Below are 27,591 nucleotides of genomic sequence, written 5' to 3'. Positions count from 1 at the left end.
CTGAATTCTCCCTGCACGTTCTCCTGTGATGGACAATTTCCACCCCCCACCACCACTACCACCTATCCCCTCCCCCGACTACCCTCACACTGGGTGAGCATCTTTACATATGTCTCCTATGGACCCCGGTGAGAATCTCATTGGGAACATTCACCCAGACAGGGAATTGCTGGGCTGTGAGGCATGCACATACTTCATTTGATGAGTTGTGCCAGGCAGCTCCCCAGGATGGCCACACCAGTAGTGCACCAAGGTCCCCACATCTCTGCCAACACTTGGCATTACCCACCTTTGTAATTTTTGCTACCTGCTGAGTGCAAAGTGATATCTAATAGGTGCTTCAGTTCGTGTTTTTCTGATGACTGAGTTTGCACATCTCTTGGCAGACTTTAGAGTCTGCTTCTGTAAGTTGCTCATTCCCTTTGCCCATTCTTTTCTATGGGGGTTCTCTTTTCATTGTTAATTTGTAGGAGCTCCTTGTATATTCTTGACAGTTAATCCTTTGTTGCTTTCAACCATTGCAGACATCTTCTCTCAGCTCCCACTTCTACAGTTAGGCCTTTTGCCAACCATGAAAACAAAATTAAGCATAAGGATATAAAAGAAGAAAAACAACAGAAGTAAATGAAATGGGAGGATTGTTAGGGTGAGTTTAAAATATATTAAATGAGAAAATGAAAACAATGGAGGAAAATATTTACAGAGCAAAGCCAAAACTCTAAATGAGATTTTTTTTTGGACCTAAAAGTACAAAATAAAAGTTAGAAACAAATAAATAGAGTACAAAAAAGACCAAAAAAAATAAAATAAATGTTAAGAAAAAACATTTTCTAAAAAAGTATAAAAATGAAGCAAATCATGCACACCTGTATTCTTTTTTAAACCTCATGGTAAAAAGGGAAATACTGCAGAAGTTAGAGAGATGAAGATTAAAGGGACAAACCATACGCACAAGTGGAAGCGAAAAACAAAGAAGAGCTAAGAGTAAAGACAGTCACAGCAGGCACTTGGCAAACCCCACTGTACCTCACAACAGAAAAGCAAGCGGGAATGGAGACAAAAAGGCTGAAATAAACCAAGTGCAGGCAGACTGCTAAGTCCGTATCAGCCAGGTCCTGCCCTCAGGGCTCCTGGGGTCCTGATGCAGTGGGCAGGGGGCAGGAAGGAGCCTGGGCTACTTCTGGATCATGTAAGAATTCACTCCGTCAGCCTGGGCCAGTGAAGAGCCTGGCCAGGACCTTTGTATTCAGAGCCACTGCCCAGGCCATGGTCAATGGACAAGCCTTGGGCAGCAGCCCATGCTGGACCTTGGCCTGGCTATGGAGATTCTGGGGCATCATCACTGAGCCCCTCACCACCACACCAACTCCCTGCTGAGCCTCGCAGCCTCTCTCGCTTGCTCACTGTCTGAAGTAGAAGCCACAGAGGGGCTGAGGCCATGTATGCCCCAGGGCCAGGGGAAAATGTTGCATTGTGAATCTCTTTGGCAGGCAAGGAGACAGGCTGTTTGAACAAGTTCAGTACCACCCAAGAGCACACAAGGCAACATCTCCATGATTCATTAGAGAAACCGGAATGTTATCCTGGCTTGCCCGAGGGAGGAGACTCCCAGGACAAGCCCTCTCCAGGAGACCTGCCATGCAGACGCTAGCTACTCGCCCAGAGTGGCTGGCTGTGCGTGAAATGATTTGATTGGCTAGTTCCAGTTTCAGTGACAGATAAAATAGATTAAACTTACAGGATATCCAGAATGTCACCACCTGGTTTCAGCACAAGTTGGAAGGCTGAGGAAAACTTCAGATGAGTCACTGCAGAGTGGAAAACATCTGATCTAAAGGTGAAGGTACAGGGGCCGAGTCCTGCTAACTAGAATCCTTCCAATTGTATAGTCAGGTTTTCCCCCAGCTGCTCCCAAAGTTCACTTGAAATTCAGTTGCTTGGCAAGGCAGATCCATTTTCTGAGCTATGGTGCTTGGTGCCGGTGCTGCCAGCTGGCCCACACAGCCCACTTAGCCAGCAACCCTGTGAGTTCCAGACTTGGGGATTTTATCAACCCGTTCTTGTTTGTTTTGAATTGGTGTTTTCTGTTTTTTTGGTTTTTTTTTTAGGAAGATTAGCCCTGAGCTAACATCTGCTACCCATCCTCCTCTTTTTGCTGACGAAGACTGGCCCGGAACTAACATCCATGTCCATCTTCCCCTACTTTATATGTGGGATGCCTGCCACAGCATGGCTTGCCAAGTGGTACCACGTCTACACCCGGGAACTGAACCGGCGAACCCTGGGCCACCGAAGCAGAACGTGCGAACTTAACCGCTGTGCCACTGGGCCAGCCCCTTGAATTGGTTTTTAATTGGGAGACTGATGTAAGATTATTGGTATTTTATTTTTCTGAGGAAAACTGTAAAAACTACCATCTAATATCACTACCGCTTTCTAAAAGAAAGAATATTTTAGTACCAAAAAGAGACTAAAGGTCTTTTATAGAGAATGACTTTAGGCTGTACGAAATGCTCATAGTTACATGTTTCTTTTTTGGGGAGGGGAGTCAGGAGAACCGTGGGCCAATGACATTGGTGCCCACTGCTGGGACCCGCCTGGAGTCCACCCAACCCCCGGATCATAGTGCCGGAGGGAAACAGGCAAGTGGGCTCAGGTGGGGCGGTGGGGAGTTGGATCTAGGCATGTGTTAGAGTACGACCTGTGCAAAAACAAATTTATCAACTGTCACTCAAATCTGATGCTCCTCCTGACCCCGCAGCTGGTGACTCACCTCCCTCCCTGATCTTGATGACCTCACATCTTCAGGTTCCGTCTCCTTTATCAGTGGTTCCCAAGCTACCACATCATCAGAATCATCTGGGAGCTTTCCAAACTGCAGACTCCCAGGTTCTACCGACAAGATCTGGTCCAGCAGTTCCAGGATGGAAACTCATGGTCATCTGGATTTTCAGGCGCCTCAGCCTTGTGCCTCCCACCACTCGACCCTACGAAATGACTGACCAGAAGCCGTCAGCCCTGGAGCCTGCAAAGTGGAGCTGAGAACAGGAACAGAATGCCAGAGGAACCAGACTGAATGGAAGCACCTAGGCCACCAAGTGAAAGCAGCGCTGGTCACAGGCTGTGCTGACGCCAGGACAACAGTAGACAGGAGCATGGAACTGGGGGACATGCCTCTCTCCAAGTTCACAGCCAAAGTGAACCACTTAGCTGGGAGGGGACAGCCAGGGCCGCAGCACGCAAGCACGAGCTGCACCTTCACGGGGAAAGGCTCCTGTTGGGGGAGCCTCTTTGGATGCCACCCTGGCCTCTCGCCACCACTGTGGCCTCTGCAATCTCTCTGTCGTTCTTGCCGCCCCACCTCCATGCTGGTCCACTCATCCAGTCACTGTCATCAAACCCCTCCACCTCCATCCCTATGCTGTGTACACAGTCCAGGGGCACAACCAGCACCTGCTGATGGAGTGAGTGACCACTAGGAGCACCAGCTGGACCAGGGGACTCCTTGTATGGTGGGTCCAACCCTCAGGGAGGGCAGCTGCGGGAAGGAACCGGCAGGTGTCCCTCCAGCACAAACTCCCCTCCACCCTCTCACCTGAGCACCCACTTCCAAAGGAAGACACTGCAACGTTGCGGAAACTGCACTGACAATATCTGAACACCCGCGTGCAGCCTGAGGGGACTAGCTCCTGTGGAACTACTTGGGACAAAGTCTTGTGAGTTGCGAGGCAATCAGGTCCTGCTGGCCGTGGTCTCGTTTCTCTTGGCCAGGCCGGGACATCACTCTCTGACGAGGCTAAGTGGTTCTCCAGACGCATGCCAAGGGGCCAAGACCACGATTTTGCAGTTGCAGGCTCTGAGAGTCAAGATCCTTCTCCACTACAATGGGCTGTGACCTAACACAGGGCCCAAAGCTCAGAGGCCCGCCTGGTGAGGCCGCCCTCTGAGAGGGGGAGTGTACATACAGGGGGCAGACGTGCTCAGGACCAGGCACCCACAGGCGAAGTGGCCCCTGACGCCATGCCCCCTAAGTCTGCACCCCCCCAATTGTTTGTTTGATTTCCCATTTTGGATCTCCGGTCTCACCCCAGAGAACGTAGATCCTGTATCCTTTCCTCCTTCCACCCCAACTGAAGTTTATTAGGATCAACCCTGGTCCTAAATTCAGACTTTATAAAAATAAATATTTCTGATCTCTCTACAGAACGATGCCAACTGGAAACTGACAAGAATCAGCACCTCTTTGGGACTTCATTTAAAGAACATGCCATGGTTTGCTCTACTAAGGTCTTGAGGGCACTTGCTCACATGATCTCACCCCATGGGGCTTCCTGTGTCCACGTGACCCCAGAAGCTGCTGTGTGCAACAGCATCAGGTTTCTCGGCTAATGCCAGGCCTGCACTCAGAAGAATTAACAGGACCATCTTAAAATACAGACCACAAGAACCACAATGGGAGGGAATATATTTACTTTACGTATAAAGGTTTGCTATTATTAACAAGTTACCACTATTATTTACATGTTTATAAAATGGAAATAAAAATGACATACATGTTTGGTGCCAAAAGCGGCACATCCAAACTAACATCAGTACAAAAATAAATTTTCAAGCTACGTGTTTTTAAAATAAATGTCATTGAAACAGTAAGGGGAAAAAAATCTCTATCAGTCGTGTGTTGAAACGCAAACATCATCACAGCAAAGAAGCTCAGGGGCAACAACGAAACCAGTGCCTGCTGGCAGAGGTGCCCCCGGGTTCTCACAGGAACCCTAGCAAACAAACGACAAACAGAGACGGAAGTTATGTTCCTGAGCTACAGAAGTGTAGAGCCTCTCAGTGCTGTGAGCTCCGGCCACAGAGGATCCCCGACGGGTGTGCGCTGCGAACTCTCACTAGTGCTCAGCGAGTGGAGTGAGGACAGGGAATCAGAGACAGACAGCTAAGCCCCCTTGTGAGACAGAGAAATCCTATGCTGACAAAGAACAGCGTGCATGAGTCCTTTCTGTCTATCACCAATCCTTGCAGGTCACCTGGCCACAGATAAACAGGGACATGGGCAGAGGGAAAACAAGACATCTGGTTTGGGAGCCCCTGTGCCTACCAGACACGACTCTCAGTGATTTGGGCAGAAATCCGCAGTGTTTCCAGGGTCTCATCCCTTGGTAGATACACACGTGTTCACCCCTGGCAGCAGATCTCATTGGTCAACACAGCTGTGGCCCACCAGGGAAAGCAAAGCCAGCCTGGCAAACCCTCTGTCCACCGTACATGGTACTTCAGCCCACAGTGGCTAATGTTCCTCCTCATTCCCACAAAACTGGGCCAGGACTGTCTGCCTGCTAGAAGTGGCATGCTGGGTCAGGGAGGGAGCTGGGTGAGCAAGGAGCACGGCCCTGCCAACTCCAGCTCTGCCTGGGTGCAGTGCAGCGGGATGCCCACCCGTGCACAAACTCCTGTGGACCCCAGCAGGAAATGCAAACGCTGCAGGGAGTGGGGAGGAAGGGTCTGACGAACGGGCTGCAGCCCCCTTCAGAGCAGCAGAAGGTCCCACACGAGCTGATGCCGGCTCAGCCCCTGGGCACTGGGGGGCAGCAGTGTGGAGGTGAGGGCACCACGCAGTCCCCGCAGCTGCAGCCGTGCTCTGCTCACTGGTCCTGGACCTTGGCCCTTTTGGCTTTTAGGGACAGGTGCTACAAGAAAAGAGAAAACACCATAGTTGGGGTTGGTTAGAAAATGAAACCAGACTTCAACGTAATTCCCATCTAAATGACCAAATGGAAGCGTCCATCTGGTCCACACCTTCTCAGTAAATGCTGTGCTCTCAGACTACTCTGGAGGGAAAAAGCCCAAGTGACCATCAAAGGCCACGGGCCTTCGGGAAGCCACAGTAGCCCGAGGCCCAGCCCGCCACAGCTCAACCTGGTCACACGGGGCTCTGCGGGAAGCTGTCAGCGCAACACAGCTCTCCCTCTGCCCTAGGCCACAGGCCAGCACTGCAGCCAAACACCACTGCTCAGTGGACTGGGCTCGAGCTGGATATCACTTCAAGTTTCCATGAACTTCTTGAGAACGATCAAGGAAAGGCCTCCTCCCCTTAGGAACAAGGAGACCCATCATTTTATCAAGAGTCCCCACATGCAGATACCCAGGCCCTCACGAAATCCCTTGCAGGTGCAGGTGCAGGGAAGACACAGGAAAAGGACGCCTCCTAGGGACACATTTTCCTCTCACAAGTGTCCACAATACAAATAACACAGGAAGCATAACATTTAATCATGGGCATCAGATAATAGGATTGACGGATATAAACATTTTTTACATTCTAAGGTAAAGCCAAAAGTGCCAGAAATCCTACAATAAGCATTTAAGGCAGACTGTAAATATAAGCTTGTAATAAAAGACCTCTGTCCACCGACTGAGGTAGCCCTGATACCCACTTAATAATCACAAACAACCAACCATAAGGGATCCCTGACGCGTGCTGCCCTAACATGCAGCAGGATCTCCACATGAGGAAATGCCACCCTGACTGCCAGCAGAGCAGGCCTGCCCAGCCTACCACGTTCAGCACCCAAACCCACACAGCCTCGAGACAGCAGTCCCCACCAGCAGCAGAACTGTAGGCTCTAGAAGTATTCAGGGCACAAAAGAAGAGTGCCCCCCAGGCACAATGTAAAAGACGACTGAGTGAACAGGACACAGGTCTCAACAAGCTGTTGGAAGTCACTTTCTAACCACTTACACCTGGAAAAGGACCAGCATAGGTTCTTGCAAAGGCCCTGGCTCAGAGGGTTTTCCCCAGATTCCAAAGAATCGGGAAAAACAATTTAAAGACTGGAAAGCAAACCTCTGAAGAGTCTACCCTGCTCCTCCCCTCTCCAGCTGTGGGTCTTGCTGAACTTCTGTAAATCCTCTCCCCCATGCACTTCACCCGACGCGACCCCTACGATTAAGGTCAGACACCCACAGCCCCAGCTCGGGAATGGGAGATGATGTCATCATGCCTATGGGACCATTTTTGGTGCTCATTTCTGGGAAGAATGTTGAGTATAAACAAAGCCGACTCCAGACCATTTCAGGCCTCTGTACAGGGTGAGAGCAACACTCTGAAAACAGTGGTAATGGAAAGTCACCAAAGGTGCCAGGAACAGAGCCGGGGATGATGTCTGGGCTGTGGATGGTCATGAGGTGCTCCAGTGTCCAGCAAAGGAACATCTACCATAAATGGGCAGCCAAGGGAGATCTGTGCGGCTCCTGGAGAAATCAACTCATTTTGCACAAATTAACAGAAGTGTCTTTGGAATGGCCAAACTGGAGAAACTTGGAGGGGCCAAGTATCTGCAGGGGGTTCAGGGCCCTTGCCTGTATGACCAGGTTGTTGCACTGGGTGGTTTCTAAGGTTCCAGGTGCCAGGAGTGGATGAACTCACAAACAGGCACTTGGAGAGAAGAGAAATGCAGAAATTTGGGATTGTCATTTTCCTCAAACTTCTGGAGCAATTTTCTCTCTAACTTTGTGGGTTTGACCTAAAGAAACTGTAATTTTGAGCTGAGAAGGGAAAATGACTCAGCTTCTAGGTTAATTCTGTTCTCTGAGAGTCTAAATGAATCCAGGACAACTTCAAGCTTCTCTTCCTCTCTCGAGCTGCCCTGCGTCTTACCACTTCAGCTAGAGCTCTCAAGAGTGGCACCACTCTCCCGCTGTCTAGTTGGCATCTCTAATCACTTCTCTTGGACATCTGAAGTCTGCTGCTTTCCAACTGAGAGGTTTTGAGGGAAAAGATTTTCTTTCACATCAGGTTTATTCTTATCAGCCCAATACAGTAAAGACAACACACTCTGCATTTTTTTCAGTCCCTGCAGTTGATCCGGTTTCTGGCTGAAATATCTGTATGAGGATGTGTGAAGAACTATATAGGTTTGAAATCTTTTTTGTTTGATGGGATAAGATTTAAATACTATAAGAAGATTTAAAAAGGGCAATTTCCTTTGACATTGCAGGAAGGGGAGGGATGAGAAGATCCTTCCACTTACAGGGTCACAACTCAAATGTTTCTCAGAGTCAAGCAAGGGAAACAAACAAGTGAAGCAGGACTGTGGTGCCTGGAGGGTGCCACTCACAGCAGGCAGCCACGCCTCCGCCCATCGACTGCTGCCAAGCAGTAACTCAGGCCCAGTGTCAGCAGAGTCAACGTTTCTTTCAAGAGAAAACTGAAGTCCATATTCAATGTGAAATCTTTCAATTTTTAAATGTACCAATCAATCCAAACTTTGGTTTGAAAACACTGCAGTCTGGTTTCAGTCCTGATGCAGTAACAGGTTTTGGACTTCCCTTTGTGTGGTAAGCAATGGTAAAACTGCACAGAATATCTGAAGCGACGGTTTTCAGGCACTGGGCAAAAGACAGCACAGGGCTGTAATTCTTGAGAAAAAGGAAACACTCCAGGTGAGCTCTGTATTTATCCTGGGTCTCTGCCTGGTCTCTAAACGTTAGCACAGGGAAGTCAACCCTAAATAGAAGACAACAGTGTTGCTTGTTTCTATTGTGTTTGTTTTCTATAGCATTGTTATACTAAGCTGCACATGTGCAGCCAACATTCGACAAGGCTGGCAAAGAACAGCTACAGGGGAGTTGTGTGCTGATGTGGAGGTTCTCCAGGTTTGTACAGTGGAGACACTGGAGTTCTGACCAGCCAGAAAGCAAAGACCTCACTGAACATCCTAGGCACTCACTTGGAACATCAAAAAGGCCATGTCTTAGGAGTAGGGCTACTCTAGATCTGCCCTAGTAAAAACGAAAATCAAGCTTTGGTGGAATTAAACTGATCTGCCAATATTAACTGTCTACTAGAAAAAAACTCAACATTCTTTAAAGAAAAGAACAAAATCCAGACTCTTCACAAGATGGCATCTATACTGTCCAGCATATAACAAACAATTACTAGACAAGAGTAGTAGAAAAATGTGACCAACAACGAGAAGGAAAATCAGTCTAAAGACAGACTAGACCAGTGACAAGAGAGACACTGAATCAGTAGACAAGCCCTTTAAACAGCTCTTATAAACATGTTCAAAGAACTAAAGAAAAAGATGGACGTAAGGAGTGAATATGTGGAGAATCTAAACAGAGAAATAAAAAATTAAAGAAGAACCAAATGAAAACGCTAGAATGGAAAATACAATATCTGAAATGAAATATTCTCTGCATGAGCTTAAAAGTAGATTGGACACTGCAGAAGAAGTGACCAGTGAACTTGAAGACAGGTCAACAGAAACTATCAAAACTGAAGTAAAGAAAAAAAAAAGACCAGAGCCTCAGTGACAAGTGAGACAATATTAATTGCTCTAACACATCTGTAATTGGAGTTCCAGGAGACAGAGAGACATTGGAGCAAAAAAAATATTTTAAGGCATTTCTATGCCAAATTTCCCAAATGTAATAAAATGAAACCTCAGCCCACAGATCCAATAAGCTCAATGAACCCCAAGCAGGAAAATCACAAGGAAAAGCACATTATAGGTCAAAGTGTTGACAAACCAAAGACAAAGGAAAAAAAATCTTAAAAGCAGCCAGAGAAAAAAACACACATCACATACAGAGGAACAACAACAAAAATGACTGCCGGCTTCTCACAGAAACAACTCAAACCAGTGACATAAACTCTTTTTAAAGTGTTAAAAGGAAAACAAAAAACAAAAAAACTTTTTCAACCCAGAATTCTATATACAGAAAAAATATCTCAAAAATGAAGATAAAATAAAGATATTTTCAGATAAATGAATGCTGAGAGAATATTTCACCAGCAGACAAACACTAAAAGATATTGAAGGAAGTTCTTCAGGCTAAAGAGAAAAGAAATGTGGGATCTACCCAAAGGGATGAAGAATGACAGAAATGATAGATGTGTGGGTGACATAAAATACTTTTTTTCCTTGTTTCTTAATTTCTTTAAAAGACAATTATGTAAAACTAGAATAACAACAGTAATTGTGGAAATAAAATATATGTAGAAATAAAATAGAGAAATATGTAGAAACAAAATATATGACAACTTATGTAGGAATAAAATATGACAAAACATTACAAATAAAAGATCTAGAAATAAAATATGATGTCCAAATAAAATATATGACAATATGTAGAAATAACATTAACATATACATAACGTACACACAATAACATGTAGAAATAAAATAGATGACAACAACAGTACAAAGAATGGGATGAAGGAAATGAAAGATACTGTTGTAAGTTTCTTATATTATAAACTAAGTAGTGTAATACTAACTCAAGGTTAATGGTGATGAATTAAGAATATATATTATAATCCCTTAGAGCAATCACAAAAAATAAAACAAGAAGTAAAAAAAGCTGCTAGAAGAGATAATGAGGAATACAAAAAATATTAATTCAAAAGTAGGCAATAAAAAAGGAACAAAAACTAAATCAGACTAATAGAAAACAAGTAAGATGATAGACTTAAATCTAACAATAATTACATTAAATGTGATCGCACTAAACATCCCAATTAAAAATACAATGAAGGGGCCGGCCCCGTGGCCGAGTGGTTAAGTTCATGCCCTCCACCTTGGCGGCCCAGGGTTTCACCAGTCCGCATCCTGGATGCAGACGTGGCACCGCTCATCAAGCCATGCTGAGGCGGCATCCCACATGCCACAACTAGGATGACCCACAAGTAAAAATATACAACTATGCACCGGGGGGCTTTGGGGAGAAAAAATAAAAATAAAAATAAAAACCTTAAAAAAAAAAAAATCTATAAAAACACAATGCAGACCAAATAGAGTAAGTCTATGGGCTGCATTTAGCCAGGAAGTTTGTGAGCTCTGATTCACTCATTTTCATGCCAGCCTTCCAAATATAACCACCACTCAATTAAAAATCTTGTTAAAAGAATGTACGGCCTTTTTTTTTTTCTTTCCCAACAAATGGACCATTTTTTGTAAAAGTGAAGAACACAAAACCATGACCCTGCTCTACCAGGCTCACCACCCTGCTCGTCCCGCACGTGGGCCAGCCATGGAAGAAAAGTGCAGTATAGACACCATAATGCTGGCGCTCGGCATCACCCACCACTGTTTAAACTACCCTGGGTTTAAGCTTGCACACCTGTTTATGTCCTTTGTGAGGCAGTCCTCATCAGAGAATACCTGCGCCACTCCTTGTGAACATGGTCCAAAGCGTGATATAATTTCTTCTGAAATGGTTTAGAAGAGCAGAGGGAGAGAGGAAGAGCTGAAGATACATTCTCCTTTTTGTCTTACAAGTTGGAGGGATTTATTTTTAAAGGCACTTCACTGTGAGCAGATGGTAATGCCTTTATCCAGAATGGTGTGAAGACGTGGTAATGGCCTTCTCACCCTATGCACTACTGGGGGGACAAATTTAGGGCACTAAGTTGGAGAATAAATGCGTATTTAAAAATACGAAGAGGCAGGTAGCAGGTGGTTTTGGGGGACGGGCTCCATTCATTCCTACCGTTCCTTGTTGATAAAAGTGTGGAGCCAGCTCCAACAGCCAAGCGGATTCAACAGCAGTCACATCTCTCATATAATACTTGGAGGTTTGTATAACTTCATTGTAGATAACCCTAAAACAAGAAAGAAACATGAGCTAACTTCCTATGTCTCATGATGAGAGTGAAAACCCACAACAATTAGAGATGGTGAGTCTTTTCCCTGTATCTTTAACAGGTTTCTATCCTGTCTACTGGGCATTACACTAAACAAATGCCATTTCTGTTGCTCACTTAAGCCTCTTGACCTGAGTGGTGGGTAACAGTGTGTCCGATTTACAGGATTTCCAGAATATCTCAGTTATCCACACAGGACTTTCTGGATCCTTAGTCTGCACTTACACAACTCTGAACAGAGCCTAATGATTGTGCCAGAAAATGCAAAAGTACAAGCAAAGGCTTGCCTTATTCTGAAAGGGGCTGGGAACTAATTGGAAAGAGACACAAGGGAACTTTCCAGAGCGATGAAAACATTCCGTATGTTATTGGGAGTGTGGGTTACATGGGTGTACACAGCTGTCAATACTCCTTCACTGTACATAAATTATACCTCTATTTAAGAAAAGAAAAGGAAAAAAAGGCTTGCCTGAGGCTGTTTAACAGATAGCAAAGAGCCCAGAAGACCACTTCAAATCCCCAGATTTTAGGAGTGCATATACTAGACACAGGCATTAGTTTCTGAGCTATCTGAGGTGCTGATTTGGAGCTTCCCTCGTAACTGTAAACACACCAGCCACACTGCCACTGTCCACCCACTGAAGCCAGTGAACGAGTCAGCCGATGAAGGTCAGACCCAGAGACAGGTCCCTCTGCAGAGAGGCTGCAGGGGGAGGGACTGGCTTCACCACCTTAACGCTATGGATCTGCCTCAAGACTGGCTCTATTTCCACCATTCTTTCTTTGCCCTTCAAGGCCCCTTGGGAATGAAACAGGAAAAAGAAAAGTCTTTTTCTTTTAAGCAACTCTCAAATTCAGTCATCCCAAAGTCAGCAAACCCTTGGAAAAGGATCCAGAACCAAGGTTTGGCTTCCCTCGTCAACTTACCCTGCACACTAAAGGCCATCGGGTAACAACTCTGAACCCAGAACTGATGAAGTCTCTCTCCAGCTAAGAAGCTTCCAGATCTGCGCTGGTTACAGGATAAAGTCTAATTCCTTGGTCTAGGGAAATAGATCTCCAACTTCGACAACCATCCGAATCACCTGGAGGGCTTCTTAAAATAGACTTCTGGCCCGCTCCCAATTTCTGATCCAGCAGGGCTGGGCCTGGCCCAAGGATGTACATTTCTAACAAGTTTCCAGGTGATGCTGATGCTGGCAGTCTGGGAAGCACACTTTCAAAACCACTGGGCTAGAGGACCAACTGTCTTCTGATGGACCTTTCTGCCCTCTGATTTTATCTACCATTATCTCCCCTGGCCCTCTCCACACATATTTTTTTTCCAGGGGCTTTTCCATCTATCTGTGGTAAAGAACCAGTCGTTGTTTTAAAGTTTCCAATCCAATGTAGATCAATGTTTTTGCAAAATACAATATAAAAGAATTACTAGAAAAATAAAATTTTAAAAAAAGACACGCAAAATACAAAGCCAAGTTTTTCATTGACAATTTGGACAGATATAAACTTATCAAAATTCTCTAAGAAGGTCTAAATGCCTATTCTCAGCTTCAGTACTTACCTCCTCCTTCTGGAGGAGTGTCACAGACTCGCACCTTGTCACGGACGACCCTCTGGGTAGCCCTGGGCCAGCCACACCAACGACTCCCCCTTTCCCAAAGACGTGAGGTTCTTTTGCATTCCCCCGGCTTTGCCCCTGCTATTTCCTCAGTCTAGTTCCTTCGCATCCTTTTCTGCCTGAAAACTCCTATTCCCTGGTCCAGAGCGAACGTCATCTATGTCATCTCCTCCATGAAGCCAGCCCTGCCTCTTCCTGGCACGTGAGGCGCCCACCTCAGCCCTTTATATGCCCCTCTACCAAAGCCCTTCTCCTAAGGTCCTGGAGTCTGTTTGTGTCTCTCTCTCCTTTAGGACTGTGAGTGGGGCCTGACTTTATCTCCGCATAGCTGTGTCCAATACAAGGTTTAACTTCTAGCCCGAGGGCAAAAAATGAATGCTTGCTGAGTAGCCGAGTGAGTAGAGGAGTATCACCATTCGCTTAAGGAGCTCTTTGATAGAGCAGAAACTCTAAAGACAACTGAGTATAACAAAGTCAACAAACGTGCACTGGGCACCTGTATTCCAGGCACTGTGCCGGGCACGGGGGCCCAGAGATGGACCAAGAGCTAGGCCTTGCCTTCAGTTCAGTCACAAGGCTAAGCAGCAGGAGAGTGGCTTACCAGCGAGGCGGCTTCTCGGCATAGAGGACTGACGCAGGGTGGATGTGTAGTTCATGATCGTCACGGATAGTCCTTATAAAACAAAATTTTGTCTGAAGTACATGTTAAATACTGACAGCAAGACTTTCCCACAGACCTGTTTAATGTTATCAAAAAATGCCTGCAGATCGTACTTTACACGAAGAAAACTATTCTCTCCATCTTCTCTTGTGCCTTTATTGAGCTCTCTTCCACTGCCTCCCCAGAAGTCAAGAGTAAACCACGCAAAAAAAAGGAGAGAAGAAAAGCAACAAGTGGACCTTCAGAAAAGCAATTGAGAAATATATTGCTCTGCCAATGTTTAGGGTTATCTTCTGCAGGTTCTCTTTCAGAACAATTTCCTTAGGGACAGAAATAATACACATGATTACTTCTACACATTTTTCTATTAAACAAAGTTAAACACCAAAGACAAAGACTCTGGGGGAGATAATGATAGGGAAAAAGAAAATACTGGACTACCCATTTCTCTGACACAGTATTTCAAATTCCAACTCGGATTTGACTCAATTTAATTAAAAAAATATTTACTGAGGACACAACTGTTGGTAAGATCAGATCACATGAGAACATTAATAGGTCAAGATGTCACTGCCCAAACCAGGGATGTGCATGTCAGGACAGTGCTTCAAGCGCCACGACGAGCTCCCCGGACTCGGCAACAAAGCCAGCGCCCAGGGCCCCGGCTGTCCACCAGGTGGCCTGAGCTGACTGACAGTGAACTTTGTCTCAAAGGGCCTGACTAGCTGTGAAGCCTGTTATGTAGCCTATATTTTTGTTGAGGACACTGCAAAAGAATTTTTAAATGCTAGTAGAAATTTCTAATTAACACTCTTGAGAAGAGTGGGGCAGTCAAAATGACAACAAAATCACAGTACTCGCTGGAGAAGATTACAGGCCTCTCCAGAGCTGCCTCAAACATGCACAGCTCAGTGTTGGGAGGGAGAGCTCATGCGATGGGGAACAGAATCATGATACTGACAGGCTACGCTATCTGGCCTGGAGTAACAAAGAGAACATACCAGAGATAAAGATAAAGTGCTATACCTAGGTTCCAACAGTCAGCTAGTAGGATAGTAGACAGAGGAGACCTCGCTGCCAAAAAAACAAACAAAAAAGCTCAATGCCACTGTGAACTTGTTAACAAAACCCAGTGTCCGGGACAGGGCCATCACGCTTACCTCCAGGTAAGAGGACTAATATTTTCTGAGGGTAAAAAGCTAGTGCCAGAACAATACACAGAGGAAATCCAAAGAAAAGCTGTGATAAACCTTTTGATTGTTCCCTTATTAAAGAGCAGTTATGGTCGCTGCACTTTACATAGGCTACCAAGAAGTTACAAGACTCCAGGGAGCTGAGAGACAGAAAAGAGAGACTAGAAGTAACAATTCAGAGACCTGGAAGGATTGAGTTTGGAGAAAAGAAGGCTAAGCTACGTATAGGCTTCTACTGTATCTGAATATACTAAAGGTTATCAGGAGGGCATCACTGATCAGGGATTTTCTATGCCTAGAAAATGGAACTGGAAGAAACAGGCTAGTCTGCAGCGGGAGGTACATCCAGCACATGAAGAAACACTTGCCAACATCCAAAGACACCAAATGTGGCCACAATGTATGAGGGTAAGTGGTGGCTTCAGTCCCACGGGTCTCTAACAATATAATGAACTACCCCATGGCAAAAGCTGTCCTCCTCTAGGAAAGATCATCTTTAATGGTTCCTTCTGGGTCTATTATTCTATTATTAGAACAGAAATATTACCAGCCTCCAGACTTGTAATTGTCATCCTTCTACAACATGTGGACAGGCTGAATATTTGAGAATCATTTCCACAAAGCTAAGATATTTTGCTGGGGCCGGCCCAGTGGCACAGCGGTTAACTTCGCATGTTCCACTTTGGCGGCCCAGGGTTCGCCGGTTCGGAACCCGGGTGTGGATCAATGCACTGCTTGGCAAGCCATGCTGTGGCAGGCATCCCACATATAAAGTAGAGGGAGATGGGCATGGATGTTAGCTCAGGGCCAGTCTTCCTCAGCAAAAAGAGGATTGGCAGCAGATGTTAGCTCAGGGCTAATCTTCCTCAAAAAAAAAAGATATTTTGCTTAAAGCTGTATAGCTAACCTCAACTCACCTTTGGAAGGAGGCATCATACAAATAAAGAAAAATTATTTAATTTCATTTCTCTCCTTTCCCTGCACATCAGCCTTCTATGGGGTTTGGACCATTTTTAAGATTTCTCCTTCAACAAATGACTTCACAAGTATCATGTTACCTATAAGCTCCAGTAGAATGAAACCTTGCGGCATTTGCAAAGAATCCCGAAACAATGCACCTCAGAACCGGGTCTGGATCACCTACACAAGGGAGTAAACAGAGTGATGGGTGAGACCCTTGGCTGCCCCATGCTCTGCGTGCTCAGGCCCCACCGGAGCTCGTGCTGTGAGGCCCAGCCCCAGGCTGCCTCGAGCCACATCGAAACCGTTTCCTGAATCAGCACCAGTGCATCCCAGGGCTGGATGCCTGCCCTGGCACCATCTATGGAGGTCCCACCCTCCCACAATGGCTGCTGGAGGGAACATGCTGCATGTTCCTTTAACTTGGGATCCCCAAACCCCCTTGGGCCACAGATGACCAGGCCAAGGCTGGGAACCAGAAGCTAAGAGAGCATTCCATAGACTGGACAGTGACCCAGGAACTCCATTTTAGGCGAGCACCTTGTGGGAATGATGTTCTTTCCGTAAGACACAAACCGGACACTAATGCTGCAACATTATTTCTGTGGTAATAGCTACAGTGTGTAATTCTTCAAAATTTTCAAATGTTCCATTTCAATTGGTCTATGTTGCTACAGTAAACATTTTCCAAGGATAAAGCCTTCCCATTTATTAGACGATTTCCATAGAATACATTCCAAATCACTGTGCAAAAGGATAATGTCATTTATATGGCTAAGGACGTACCACATTTCATCAATTCTAAGACTCATTCTTTTTTTACACTTTAACTCAATGAAATCAGGACAGCATTTTATAATTATAATTGGCAGCATTTTTTCTTTCTTAGCGGTACACAAAATAATGGAGTGTCTTACAAATGATGGCATCTTAGATCTAATGAAATATAGTATGTTGGCAAATAAGTTCCCAAAAGGTGGTATAATTTACAAAGTCATCAACAATGTATGAGAAAGTTAGTTTCGCTGCATTCTTACCAGCAATGCTTTGGCACAAAGGTGCCCCTTCTCTTATTGTACATTTATTTGATTACTATCTGTATTTCTCCTCTTGTGAATTTTCTGTTCCATTCCTTTGCCCATTTATGAACTTAGAAACTAGTGTTTTTCTTCATACATTAAATGAACTCATTCCAGAGGAAAGTGTTAAATTTTCATCTCTTACGTCTGCTGAGAATATTTTTCACTATTTGCTTTTTTTCTTTAACATCTACAAGTTTTAAATTTGCATGTAATTTACTGTTTCTATGATTTTTTCTATTATTGCTAAGCACAAAGTTTTGCTACTTGCTAAGCACAAACCTCAAGTCTACACTTTTAACCAGGATCTGATTCAAGATTCAGTCCCTTTTCTCCAACTGTCCGAAAGAAATTTCCATGTAGAACATGCATTCTTACCAGGGTGACATCACTTCCAAAGTGGGGAGAATTTGCTCTTGGGGGCGGAGTAGGGGCGAAATCTTAGATATTACAATGGCTGTGGCCCTCCAAAACTCAACCCTACCTTGTAAACTCTTATTCCTTAGTATTTCATTTCTCTCGTTAGGAAGAATTTAAATTTATGTAATTTTTCTCCTGGGAGAGAGGCTGATAATGAAAAACAGGTTAAGAAACACAGATGCAGAAGCATGGCTGTCATCTATCTGCTGGGTGACAGGCACTCAATCAGCTTCTCCCTAATTAGCTGCCCTTGTAAGCTTCCTGTTTCTATCAATGACACCAACTCTACCCAATCACCCAGTTTTTGACTCTTCCCTCTCTTGTGAGCTTATTCATTCATCAATATTCTCTGAGCATCTAATATGCTCCTCACTGCAAGCACTCGTCTCTAGGTCCCTGCTGCCTCGCGTGCCCTCTGCCACTGTTTTCTAATGAGCCAGTCCTCCAATGTTTGCCTGGGTTTCTGCCACCACTCAAGCCCGCCGTGAGACCTCCCAGGCCAGGACCACTGCATCCCTTCTTCCCCGCGTTCCTGTGACATCTGCCATTGCTGTCTGCCACAACTACACAAGTGTCTACTTGTTTAACTCCTAAGAGAACAGATAATCTTACATGTAGTAGTTTGTCTGTCTGTGTGAATCTCTGCCTTCACTCCACTGTTTCCTGGGAGTAAGAACCACATCTTCATCTTTTTGTAGTCACTTGCTCTTAGTATAATGGCAAAATAAGGCTCTGGAATAAAACTGCCTGAGTTCGAGTTCTGACTCCACTATACACTCACTGTGTGACCTTCAGCAAGGTACTCTTTGCCTCAGACCATTTCCCTCATCTATAAAATGGAGACAGCAGCATGTATTTCACTGGATTGTTGTGAGCATTAAATGAATTATCATATGAAAACACTCGGAACACTGCCTGGCCTGTGATGGGCACTTAAGAAATGTTAGCAAGTACTAGCGGTGCTGAGTGTGGCAGAGTGCCTGGCACATAGTAGGTATTCAAAACACAACTGCCGAATGCATGAGCAGATGGTCACTTCCTCCAAAGTGTGGGTGCTAAGTCACACAGATCTGGCTCTGCTGAACACCAGCCATGCCGTCCTGACCCAAATTTGACTTCTCCCCAGGACTTTTGATTCATCCGTGAAATAAAGATAACATCACTGACACCTCATAGAGTGGGAGATGGAGAAAATATTTGTAGAACCCCTGCCACGGTGCACCTAGTGTGTCTGCAACTAATGGTAGGCACCGTCACTGCTGGAGGCGAGAGACTCAGTCTTCCACAGCACTGTCTACTCCAGCGACTGCCTAGGCTCAACACACAGACTATATCTGAAACTACCATGTAATTTATACGTGATAGCCATAAGTATTGTCCACATCAAAGTAATTTTTCCTGCAAAGCCTACATGGGAAAATTAACTACATAAGGTGCAATGATGTGAACGTTAACGATTCTTAGATGTTATCAGGGCTTATCAAACTTTTTTAGTAAGAATAGCCCTCAGAAATGAAAATGGAGGGGCCAGCCCCGTGGCTGAGTGTTAAGTTCGCGTGCTCCACTTCGGCAATCCAGGGTTTCTCCGGTTCAGATCCTGAGTGTGGACATGGCACCGCTCATCAAGCCATGCTGAGGCGGCGTCCCACATGCCACAACTAGAGGGACCCACAACTAAAAATGCACAACTATGTACCAGGGGGGTTTGGGGAGAAAAAAGAAAAATAAAATCTTTTAAAAAAAAAGAAAAGAAAAAAAAATGGACCTCTTTGGGAAAATATGCTACTTTTACATGCAGCTTTTCATTGACACAGGCAACTCAAAACGTGAGCCCAGAGTAGGCAGAGTCCACTGTGCTGTCTCGTGCCGGCCCCACATGAGAACTTTCAAGAATGCAATGAAACAGAGAAAAGAAAGGGATGCCACCCGACGTGGCAGTTTACTCTCACCTTCACTAGATGTCTTGGGCACTTGGAACTTGACAAGAAGCTTTTTCAGTTGTTCTCTCACTGTCACAGCTCTGACAAGACCCTTGTAATTCAGGAAATGTTCCTGACACCACTGAGAATTCTTATTGTGCTGCAGAACAATCCAGAGAGGGAGAGTGAGACAAACACAGCAATGTTCTCGACTAAGGCTGTCTTGTGAAGATCATTATTTTCTCTTCCACCATTTGCTTAGTCAACGGGACAAGATCTTCAGAGGGTAACTGGCCCTTTTTTGCCCCATCTCTCTGAACAGATGTGACAACCATGCTCACTATCTGACCGCTCTTTGGTCTCACTCTCTGCTCTAAAAGGCAAATGAGAACTTAATGACGAGCTGAGTTGATTTCACTGTTAACTATCTGCAAGCAGCAAACTGTCAGAAAGAACCATTCCCTGCCATTCTTTGTAAATCGACTTTCTTTCATCAGTGGCCTTGAGTTTATCACTTTATTAGACTACAGGCAAGGAATACGACACTTGCCAATTTAGAAATAATTTGCAAATTACTATTATTTATTCCCAAAGTACGATTTTTCTATCAACAGTGTTTAATTTTGTTCTATATTCTTAAGTATGACCATTATGTCTTAGACTAAATTATTGCTGCGGCAATGTACCTCTGAAATTATGTTCCAAGCCAGGGAGGAAAGTGTTTTAAATAAGAAAGTGTCGGTCACAGAGGGTTTTCCAAGAAGGCAAGTACAGACTAACACAGCGTAGACCTGGACCCGCGTTCTAGGAGCAGAGGAAGCCGCAGACTGGAGATGGGGCACTGTGCTTCTACAAAGGAACCTGAACCGATTTAAACCCTAATTAATAATCTCAAGAAGAGATCAGGTTTTACTGAAAACTGTTCATCAACTGAATAATCTCCTGCACATCTCCAGCAAAGCAAAAGTTTAGGATTTCTCCTCTTCTAAGAAAGAATTTAAGAAATGAATGCAAGACACTGAACACTGAAACGTCTGATCTCCCCCTCACACCATCTCCTCTCTGTGAGAAGTTTCTCCTTTCACAGTTTTCATCATCTTTAGATCTCTCTTTTTAGCAGTTTTTAGTGAGAACTTCAAGCTGTATTATTTGCTTAGTTTTATGGAATACTAAGAACAACAAAAATTGGGCCAGCCTAGTGGTCAAAGTTCAGCATGCTCTGCTTTGGCAGCCCAGGTTCAGTTCTCAGGCGCAGAACCATACCACTCGTCTGTCAGTGGCCATGCTGTAGTGGTGGCTCATATTAAAATAAAAAGAGGAATATTGGCAACAGATGTTGGCTCAGGGCGAATCTTCCTCAGGAAAAAAAAAATTTAACGTTACCTATGGCTAAATATGGGTAGGGTGAATATATATGGATCCTCGCTAAGCGTCTTCTCATGGCTTGTCTGGCAGCTGGAGGAGCAGCGGTTATGTGCAGCCTCCAACTCATATTAACAGCTTTGAAGATTCACCTCAAGACTACGAGTTACTCTCAGCCTTGTTTACTCACAGAAAATATAACAGAACTTCCTATTCAAATGTTGGACAGTGTTGTCCAGCAACACTGGGTTGGCACGAGACAGAGCGAGGAGACCAACCACTGGCCTGCTGCTGGTGGGCCGCATCTCTAGGCAGGGAGAAGCAAGAAACGACTCCTGTCTCCTTCCGGGCGAAAGTGCACCACAAACTCAGGCAGGGGGCCCAACCCACGGATTAGAAATACTGGCAATAAGTCCAACAGGAAATAAAGAGGCCTCTTGGCCATTCCTTCATAAACTGAACTTTCGCGTCGAGAGTGCGGGTGTGTGGAGGGGCCTTTGCAGTGGGTGCTGTCTTACTTTGATAAATGCTTCGTACACGTTGAGCATAGTGAGATGATCACCCTCCTCCACAGCAAATTTTCGGTGCACTCGAATCTGGAAAGAACAAAGCGACGTTTAGAAGCTGACACCTGTGAGCCTCTTGCACACGATGAATAGCTCATGGCCTGTAGAGTCAGAAAGATGTGGTTTGCACCATTCTAGCTCTGCCATTACCTGAAAGACCTCAGATTGGGTACTGAACCTTTCTTGGCCTCAGTTTCCTTGTCTGTAAAATCAAGATACTAAACCTATCAAGATGGCCGTGGGATGAAGATACTTCACTGTAAAGCACCTGGCACAGGTATTAGATAAAGGTTGGTGTTCTTATCTCTCTCCTCTTCTAGGCAGTCAATATCATCCCTTTCAGAAGAACTCCTCCCAGCCCCCAAGAGAATGTCAGCTCCAGGCAGACTGGCGGCCAGCTGCCTGGCGCATGGCAGACACTCCGTATTCCCAGGCTACAATTCTTGCAGACCCATGCCTGAATGTTTCTTCCCGTAAGCTCCTGGGCAACGCCGTCTGCTCCCATGGGTTAAAGGAGCAGCATACAGAGTATACGCACAAGCACACAAATATACTTACTAACTTCAGAATTTTTTCCTTGCATCAAATACCACATAATTAATCTTCCTTCCTTCCTCCCATTCATTCAATAACAGACAATGAGCATCCACGATAGGTTGGCACTGTTCAATGCATGTGGGATAGAACGGTGAATAAAACAGTGGTGGGAGAAACAACAAACAAGACAAAGAAGTAAAATATATACCATATCAGGTGGGAAGAAGTGCTGGAGGAGAAAAACGAAGCAGGGATGGACGGAAGGAGAGGAGATATGTTGCAATTTTAGAAAGAGCGGTCAGAACTTCAGTTTCTGCATCTTGAAAATGAGCTTGCCCGTCCTGAGGGAGGATTGTTAAAAAGGCTAATAGAAAAGCAAACAGAGGCCGGCCCGGTGGCATAGTGACTGAGTTTGCACACTCCGCTTCAGCGGCTTGGGGTTTACAAGCTCAGATCCTGGGTGCAGACCTGCATACCACTCCTCAAGCCATGCTGTGGCAGGATCCCACATACAAAACAGAGGAAAGCTGGCACAGATGTTAGCTCAGGGACAATCTTCCTCAAGCAAAAAGAGGAAGACTGGCAACAGATGTTAGCTCAGGGCCAATCTTTCTCATCAAAAAAAGAAAAAAGAAAAGCAAGCAAACAAACAAAAATGGAGAAAATGGACATAACCACCCAGGCACAGAGGCAGGAAAACTATGTGACCTATAATTATACAATTGTCAAGGAAGACAACAAGCCATAAGAAAGTTTCTCTTCCCCCTGCCACACATGCAGATCCAGCCCCTCGGTGTGCGAGGCTGCTGCTTCTCTGACCCTCCGGCAGGAACCGGCTGAGGACTCATCCCCGACCTGCCTCTCTCACTGAGCCTCATCTCCATGTGCTTGTCAACAGCCTAACTTTTCCTTCACGGTCTTCCCAGCATTCACTCTTTCAATCATCACTGATACCTGGGCCTTAGGCAGGGCCTTGTCATCAATTTGGAGAGCCCGACCCGGTGGTTTAGTGGTTGGGTTCACACACTCCACTTTGGTGGCCCAGGGTTAGCAGGTTTGGATCCCAGGCACAGACCTACATACCGTTCGTCGAACCATGCTGTGGCAGCGTCCCACATGCAAAGTGGAGGAATAGTGGCATTGATGTTTAGCTCAGGGCCAATCTTCCTCACAGAAAAAAGAAATTGGCTTGGAAACTTCCCCTCCAACACCACCACCAGCAGCCCTGCTGTGTGTGCTTGGGCATCGCACAAGCACTAGTCGTGCTTACACCACTACTGTGCCCACCCAGGTTGCTCCCAGGGTGGCCTGAAGGACAATCTCCCCTACGGGAAAGTCAGTAGGGCAATGGTTAAGATTTAGGGCTCTGGACTGTGAAAGCCAACTCCACTATGGCTGTGCAACCACGAATGAGTTAACTAACCTCTCTGTGCCTCCATCTCTAAAAATAATAGTATGTATCTTCCAGGTTTATGGTGAAGATAAAATGAAATGCTGCTCATAAAATATATGGCAGGACGTCAGGCTCACGGCAAACACTCGAAATGTAAGCTGATATGATCTGCACGGCTCTGTGGTCAGCAGTCCCTGTGCAGTTTGAAGAAGGAAAGCCCAAAGTGAGAGAGACTTGTATGACAGCTTGGGGAGAAAGCTGGACTTACTGCCTGAGACTTCTGGTTTGAGGGGACCACAAAGATATTCTGGATCTGCATCATGGCTGCGATGCTTAGAATTTCCTGAGAACAGCCAAAATTTCCTACAAAACAAAAAGCATGTTCGATTTCAAACACAACATGTCAATGAGAAGTGACAGACACCTTCGACATTCTCCTTGTACCATAAACTACTGTAAACTAAGACCGTATACTTACTTTAGTTTGATGTGTAAAGGCTGTAACATATAACACTTGCCCCTGGCAAATGGAAAGTCCCATCCATGGCGCAGATACATGGAGACCCGGCAGGACCCCTAGAAAGGAGCTGCTATTCCCCTTGCAGCTGCAGCAACCGACGGACTCTGGCTGTGTGCCAGTCTGGCCCCGCCACTAAGGGCGGGTCAGCTCCACACCGGCTCCCTCCTCTCATGCGGACACTCAGAGTCCTGGTGGAAAGCCCGGGAAGGTAAGCGGGCAGGGAACTCGTGATTGTGTCCCTTCTGCTGTTTCTCTGCTCCTGGACCCTTGTAAGGTGGCCTCCCTCTCAACAGGGCTCATCTCAACAGGCGAGCCCGAGGCATAACTAGAACAAGAAAGAACTCCGCGGGCTGCTGCGGACACACCTGGGAACAGCGTCTGCAGCCATCATCGCTCGGGGCACGAGACAGGCAGGGCGGACGCACTGCCCGTCCTACCTCACCCCAGCTCCCTGCCTCAGGAACGATGGACTCTCCCAGTCCCAAACTTAGAGGCCTGTTGCTCAGTGTAAGCCTAGGGCCATTTGGTTGTTCCAAAACACAATTATAGCTAACTTGCACCGGCTTAGTCTGAAATACAGCTTTGTAGATTGCCAGTGAATGGAAAAGTTAGACAAAAGGAAAAACATTAGTATTTCCTTTCCTGGGTGGAGGGACACAAACTATACCCTCTGGATGATTTTGATGTCAAAGTATGAAAAGATCTCCATGTTATACACTTTTATCCCTTAATTCATATGCTCACAAAAATCTGAAGGTGCCAGACAAGTTGGGACCTTGTGCACTGGTGGTGGGAATACAAAATGGTGTAGCCACTGTAGAAAATGGTATGGTGAGTTCTCAAAAAATTAAACATAGAATTATCAGATGATCCAGCCATTGGACTCTAAGTAAACACCCAAAAGAAGTGAAAACAGTGATTTGAACAACATTTGTGCACCCACGTTCACAGCAGCATTATTCATATAGCCAAACGGTAGAAACTCCCTAAGTATCCATCAACAGATAAACAACGGATAAACAAAACGTGGTCTCTGCATACAACAGAGTATTATTCAGTCTCAAAAGGAAGGAAATTCTTTTTTTTTTTATTGAGTTAATGATAGGTTACAATCTTGTGAAATTTCAGTCGTACATTAATGTTTGTCAGTCATGTTGTAGGTGCACCACTTCACCCTTTGTGCCCACCCCCCACCCCACCTTTCCCCTGGTATCCACTAAACTGTTCTTAGTCCATAATTTTAAATTCCTCACATGAGTGGAGTCATACACAGATTATCCTTCTCTAGCTGGCTTATTTCACTTAACATAATTCCCTCAAGGTCCATAAAAGGAAGGAAATTCTGACACACGCTACAACGGGGATGAATCTGGAAGACATTATAGCAAGTGAAACAAGTCAGTCACAAAAGGACAAATACTGTATGATTCTACTTATACGGGTTCCTAGAGTCATCAAATTCAGAGTCAGACAGTGGAATGGTGGCTGCAGGGGCTGGGGGAGGAGAGATGGAGACTCAGTGGTTAATGGGCACCGTTTCATTTTGGAAAGATGAAAAAGTTCTGGAGACGGAGGGTGGTGATGGTTGAACAACAATGTGAATGTACTTAATGCCACAGAACCGAAGACTTAAAAATAGTTTAAAATGGTAAATGTTATGTATTTTTTTACCACAATAAAAAAAAGCTTCTGCTTTTAAATATCTATCTATCTATCTATCTATCTATCTATCTATCTATCTATCTCAGTACTAGGCCCAGAGGAAACAAACAAAAGTGTTTACTGAATTAATGATGACTGACATTGAATCGCAAGTTAGCACCATGCCCCAAACCAGACAGCTTTAGGTGAAAGCTCCTTCACTACTCTAAATATATTGTGTCCTCTTCCCCAGGGTGCACAGAATTTAGAGAAATAACTTCTGTGACACAAGAAAATCAATGTGCGCTCTCGGTCTCCACCCACCTGATTCAAGCAGCATTTTTGCAAACATGGGATTCAAAGGAAACTCTGCTATTCTCATGCCAAGAGGTTCGGTTAGGCGACAGTCTTTGTCCAGACCTGCCAAACAACAACAACAACAATCAGAAGGCGTGTACCACTGTGTTGGAAGATGCACCGTTGTTGAGAGAATAAAAGATGACGTATGCTAAAAAAAGGCATCCAAAAGATGAATCATGCACTACCAAACTCAATCTGACACCACAGTGCTGTTACATTAAAGGAAGAAAAGACCTCCTCTGAGCTCAGTTTTTCAAAACTGATACTTCTAATGGCTCCTATTCGAGGACTTAATTATAAGGAAATGGCCCTGCCGCCTCCTCGAGCTCCCACACTCTCCTCACCCACTGCAGCCTCACTCCTGGTCCTACTACTCCCCAGAGACTGCTCTTTCCAAAGGCCCGACAACTAGATGGTGCCAAATACAAAGGGCACTTTCCTAGGCTCTCCAGCAGCTCTGACTCTGCAGACCACAGCTCCTGGGAAACATTCTTCCCCAGCTTCCATGACCCCCATTCTCCTGCTTCTCCCCCCCCCCTCCTGCTGCTGTTAGTCACCTCTGGATCCTCTGCCAGGTCCAGTCTCTTACAGGCCACAGATGTCCCAGGACGGCATCCCGGGCCCTCTGTTCTTCTCATACTATGTGAGCAATTACAATGACTACGAATCTAAATACCTGCCCAGATCTCTTTGGTGCAAACCCCAGAGCTGTTTATCCAGCTGCCTCCTGGGCAGTTTACTGAACTCCTTCAATTCCCTCATCCCTTCTCGTCTCTTCACCACTGGCCAACATCCAGGGATTGGATGCCCAAAATGGAGGCCACTGTTTTACTGTTGTCCAGACTATTCCCATGATGTCGCAGTAAAATAAATGCTGCAGAGCTCAGAGTGGGTGAGAAAAGGTCCTTTCTCTTCTGTTCCCATATAACCTCTTCAAAGGTGATAACTCAGCTTGACACTAAATTGAGTATTTCCCTCTGCCTTTTCCAGCTAATTTAGGGCAGTGAAGAAATAGAAAATGTTTTAAGTTTCATTCTGTTTGATTGGAAGAAAATCAGTCCAAATAAAAAACTTCTATGTAGTCAATATTCTCTCATCCTTCCTTATAACAGATTATCCAAGGAAACCTTGATTCCAGGTTCCTATTACACGCTTGAGACCAGGGGATGAAAACCTATTCCAGCATGTACACACTCTGATGCAGACCCACCTAAAGGCCTTCTAAATCACTGAAGATCTTCTGAATCAGTAAGTGGCTACTCCTTCACAGGAAGTAGCATAAATATAATGAATGAAGATGGACCCCCACCTCATCCCACACAAAAAAATTAACTCAGAATGGATCACAGACCTGCTAAATGTTAAGAGCTAAAACTATAAAAACTCTGCAAGGAAAACGTAGGAGAGATCTTCATGCCCGTGGGTTAGGCAATCGTTTCTCAGAAAAGACACCAAAAGCACAAGCAACAAAAGGAAAAATGAAGAAATTGAACTGTGTAAAAACTTAAAGCTTTTATACTACAAACAATACCATCAAGCCAAACCACAGAAAGGGAGAAATATTTACAAATCACAGATCTGATAAGAAACTTGTACCCAGAATACATAAAGAACTCCTCCAACTCAGTAACAAAAAGACAATATCCCACGTAAAAATGGGCAAAGGATTTGAATAGACATTTCTCCAAAGATGATATACAAATGGC

The 27,591-nt window shown here is 45.1% G+C and overlaps 1 protein-coding gene across 9 annotated transcripts in view; it reads right to left on the bottom strand.

The window, feature by feature from the left end:
* Nucleotides 1-4,453: 4,453 nt before the first annotated feature.
* The window catches only part of DHX35 (DEAH-box helicase 35), a 67,694-nt gene continuing 44,556 nt past the window's right edge, over nt 4,454-27,591 (bottom strand). For 2 of the 9 annotated variants that reach the window (XM_008517402.2, XM_070589218.1), the window contains 9 exons: nt 25,850-25,945; nt 23,633-23,727; nt 21,387-21,464; nt 19,537-19,666; nt 16,187-16,268; nt 13,876-13,947; nt 11,503-11,614; nt 11,134-11,221; nt 4,454-5,693 (listed from right to left, as the gene is read on the bottom strand). In XM_008517402.2, coding sequence (XP_008515624.2) covers nt 11,138-11,221; nt 11,503-11,614; nt 13,876-13,947; nt 16,187-16,268; nt 19,537-19,666; nt 21,387-21,464; nt 23,633-23,727; nt 25,850-25,945 — 749 coding nt within the window. In that variant the 3' untranslated portion in view covers nt 4,454-5,693; nt 11,134-11,137. Of the gene's footprint in view, nt 5,694-11,133; nt 11,222-11,502; nt 11,615-13,875; nt 14,256-16,186; nt 16,269-19,536; nt 19,667-21,386; nt 21,465-23,632; nt 23,728-25,849; nt 25,946-27,591 lie in introns of all 9 variants that reach the window. The other 7 variants (XM_008517403.2, XM_070589219.1, XR_011531093.1 and 4 more) reach the window with 6 other exon arrangements.

The sequence above is a fragment of the Equus przewalskii genome, chromosome 21 (genome assembly GCF_037783145.1).
Source record: "Equus przewalskii isolate Varuska chromosome 21, EquPr2, whole genome shotgun sequence".
NCBI lineage: Eukaryota > Metazoa > Chordata > Mammalia > Perissodactyla > Equidae > Equus > Equus przewalskii.
Note: the sequence above shows the minus strand (reverse complement) of the source record. Positions and strands in the feature narration are given on the sequence as shown.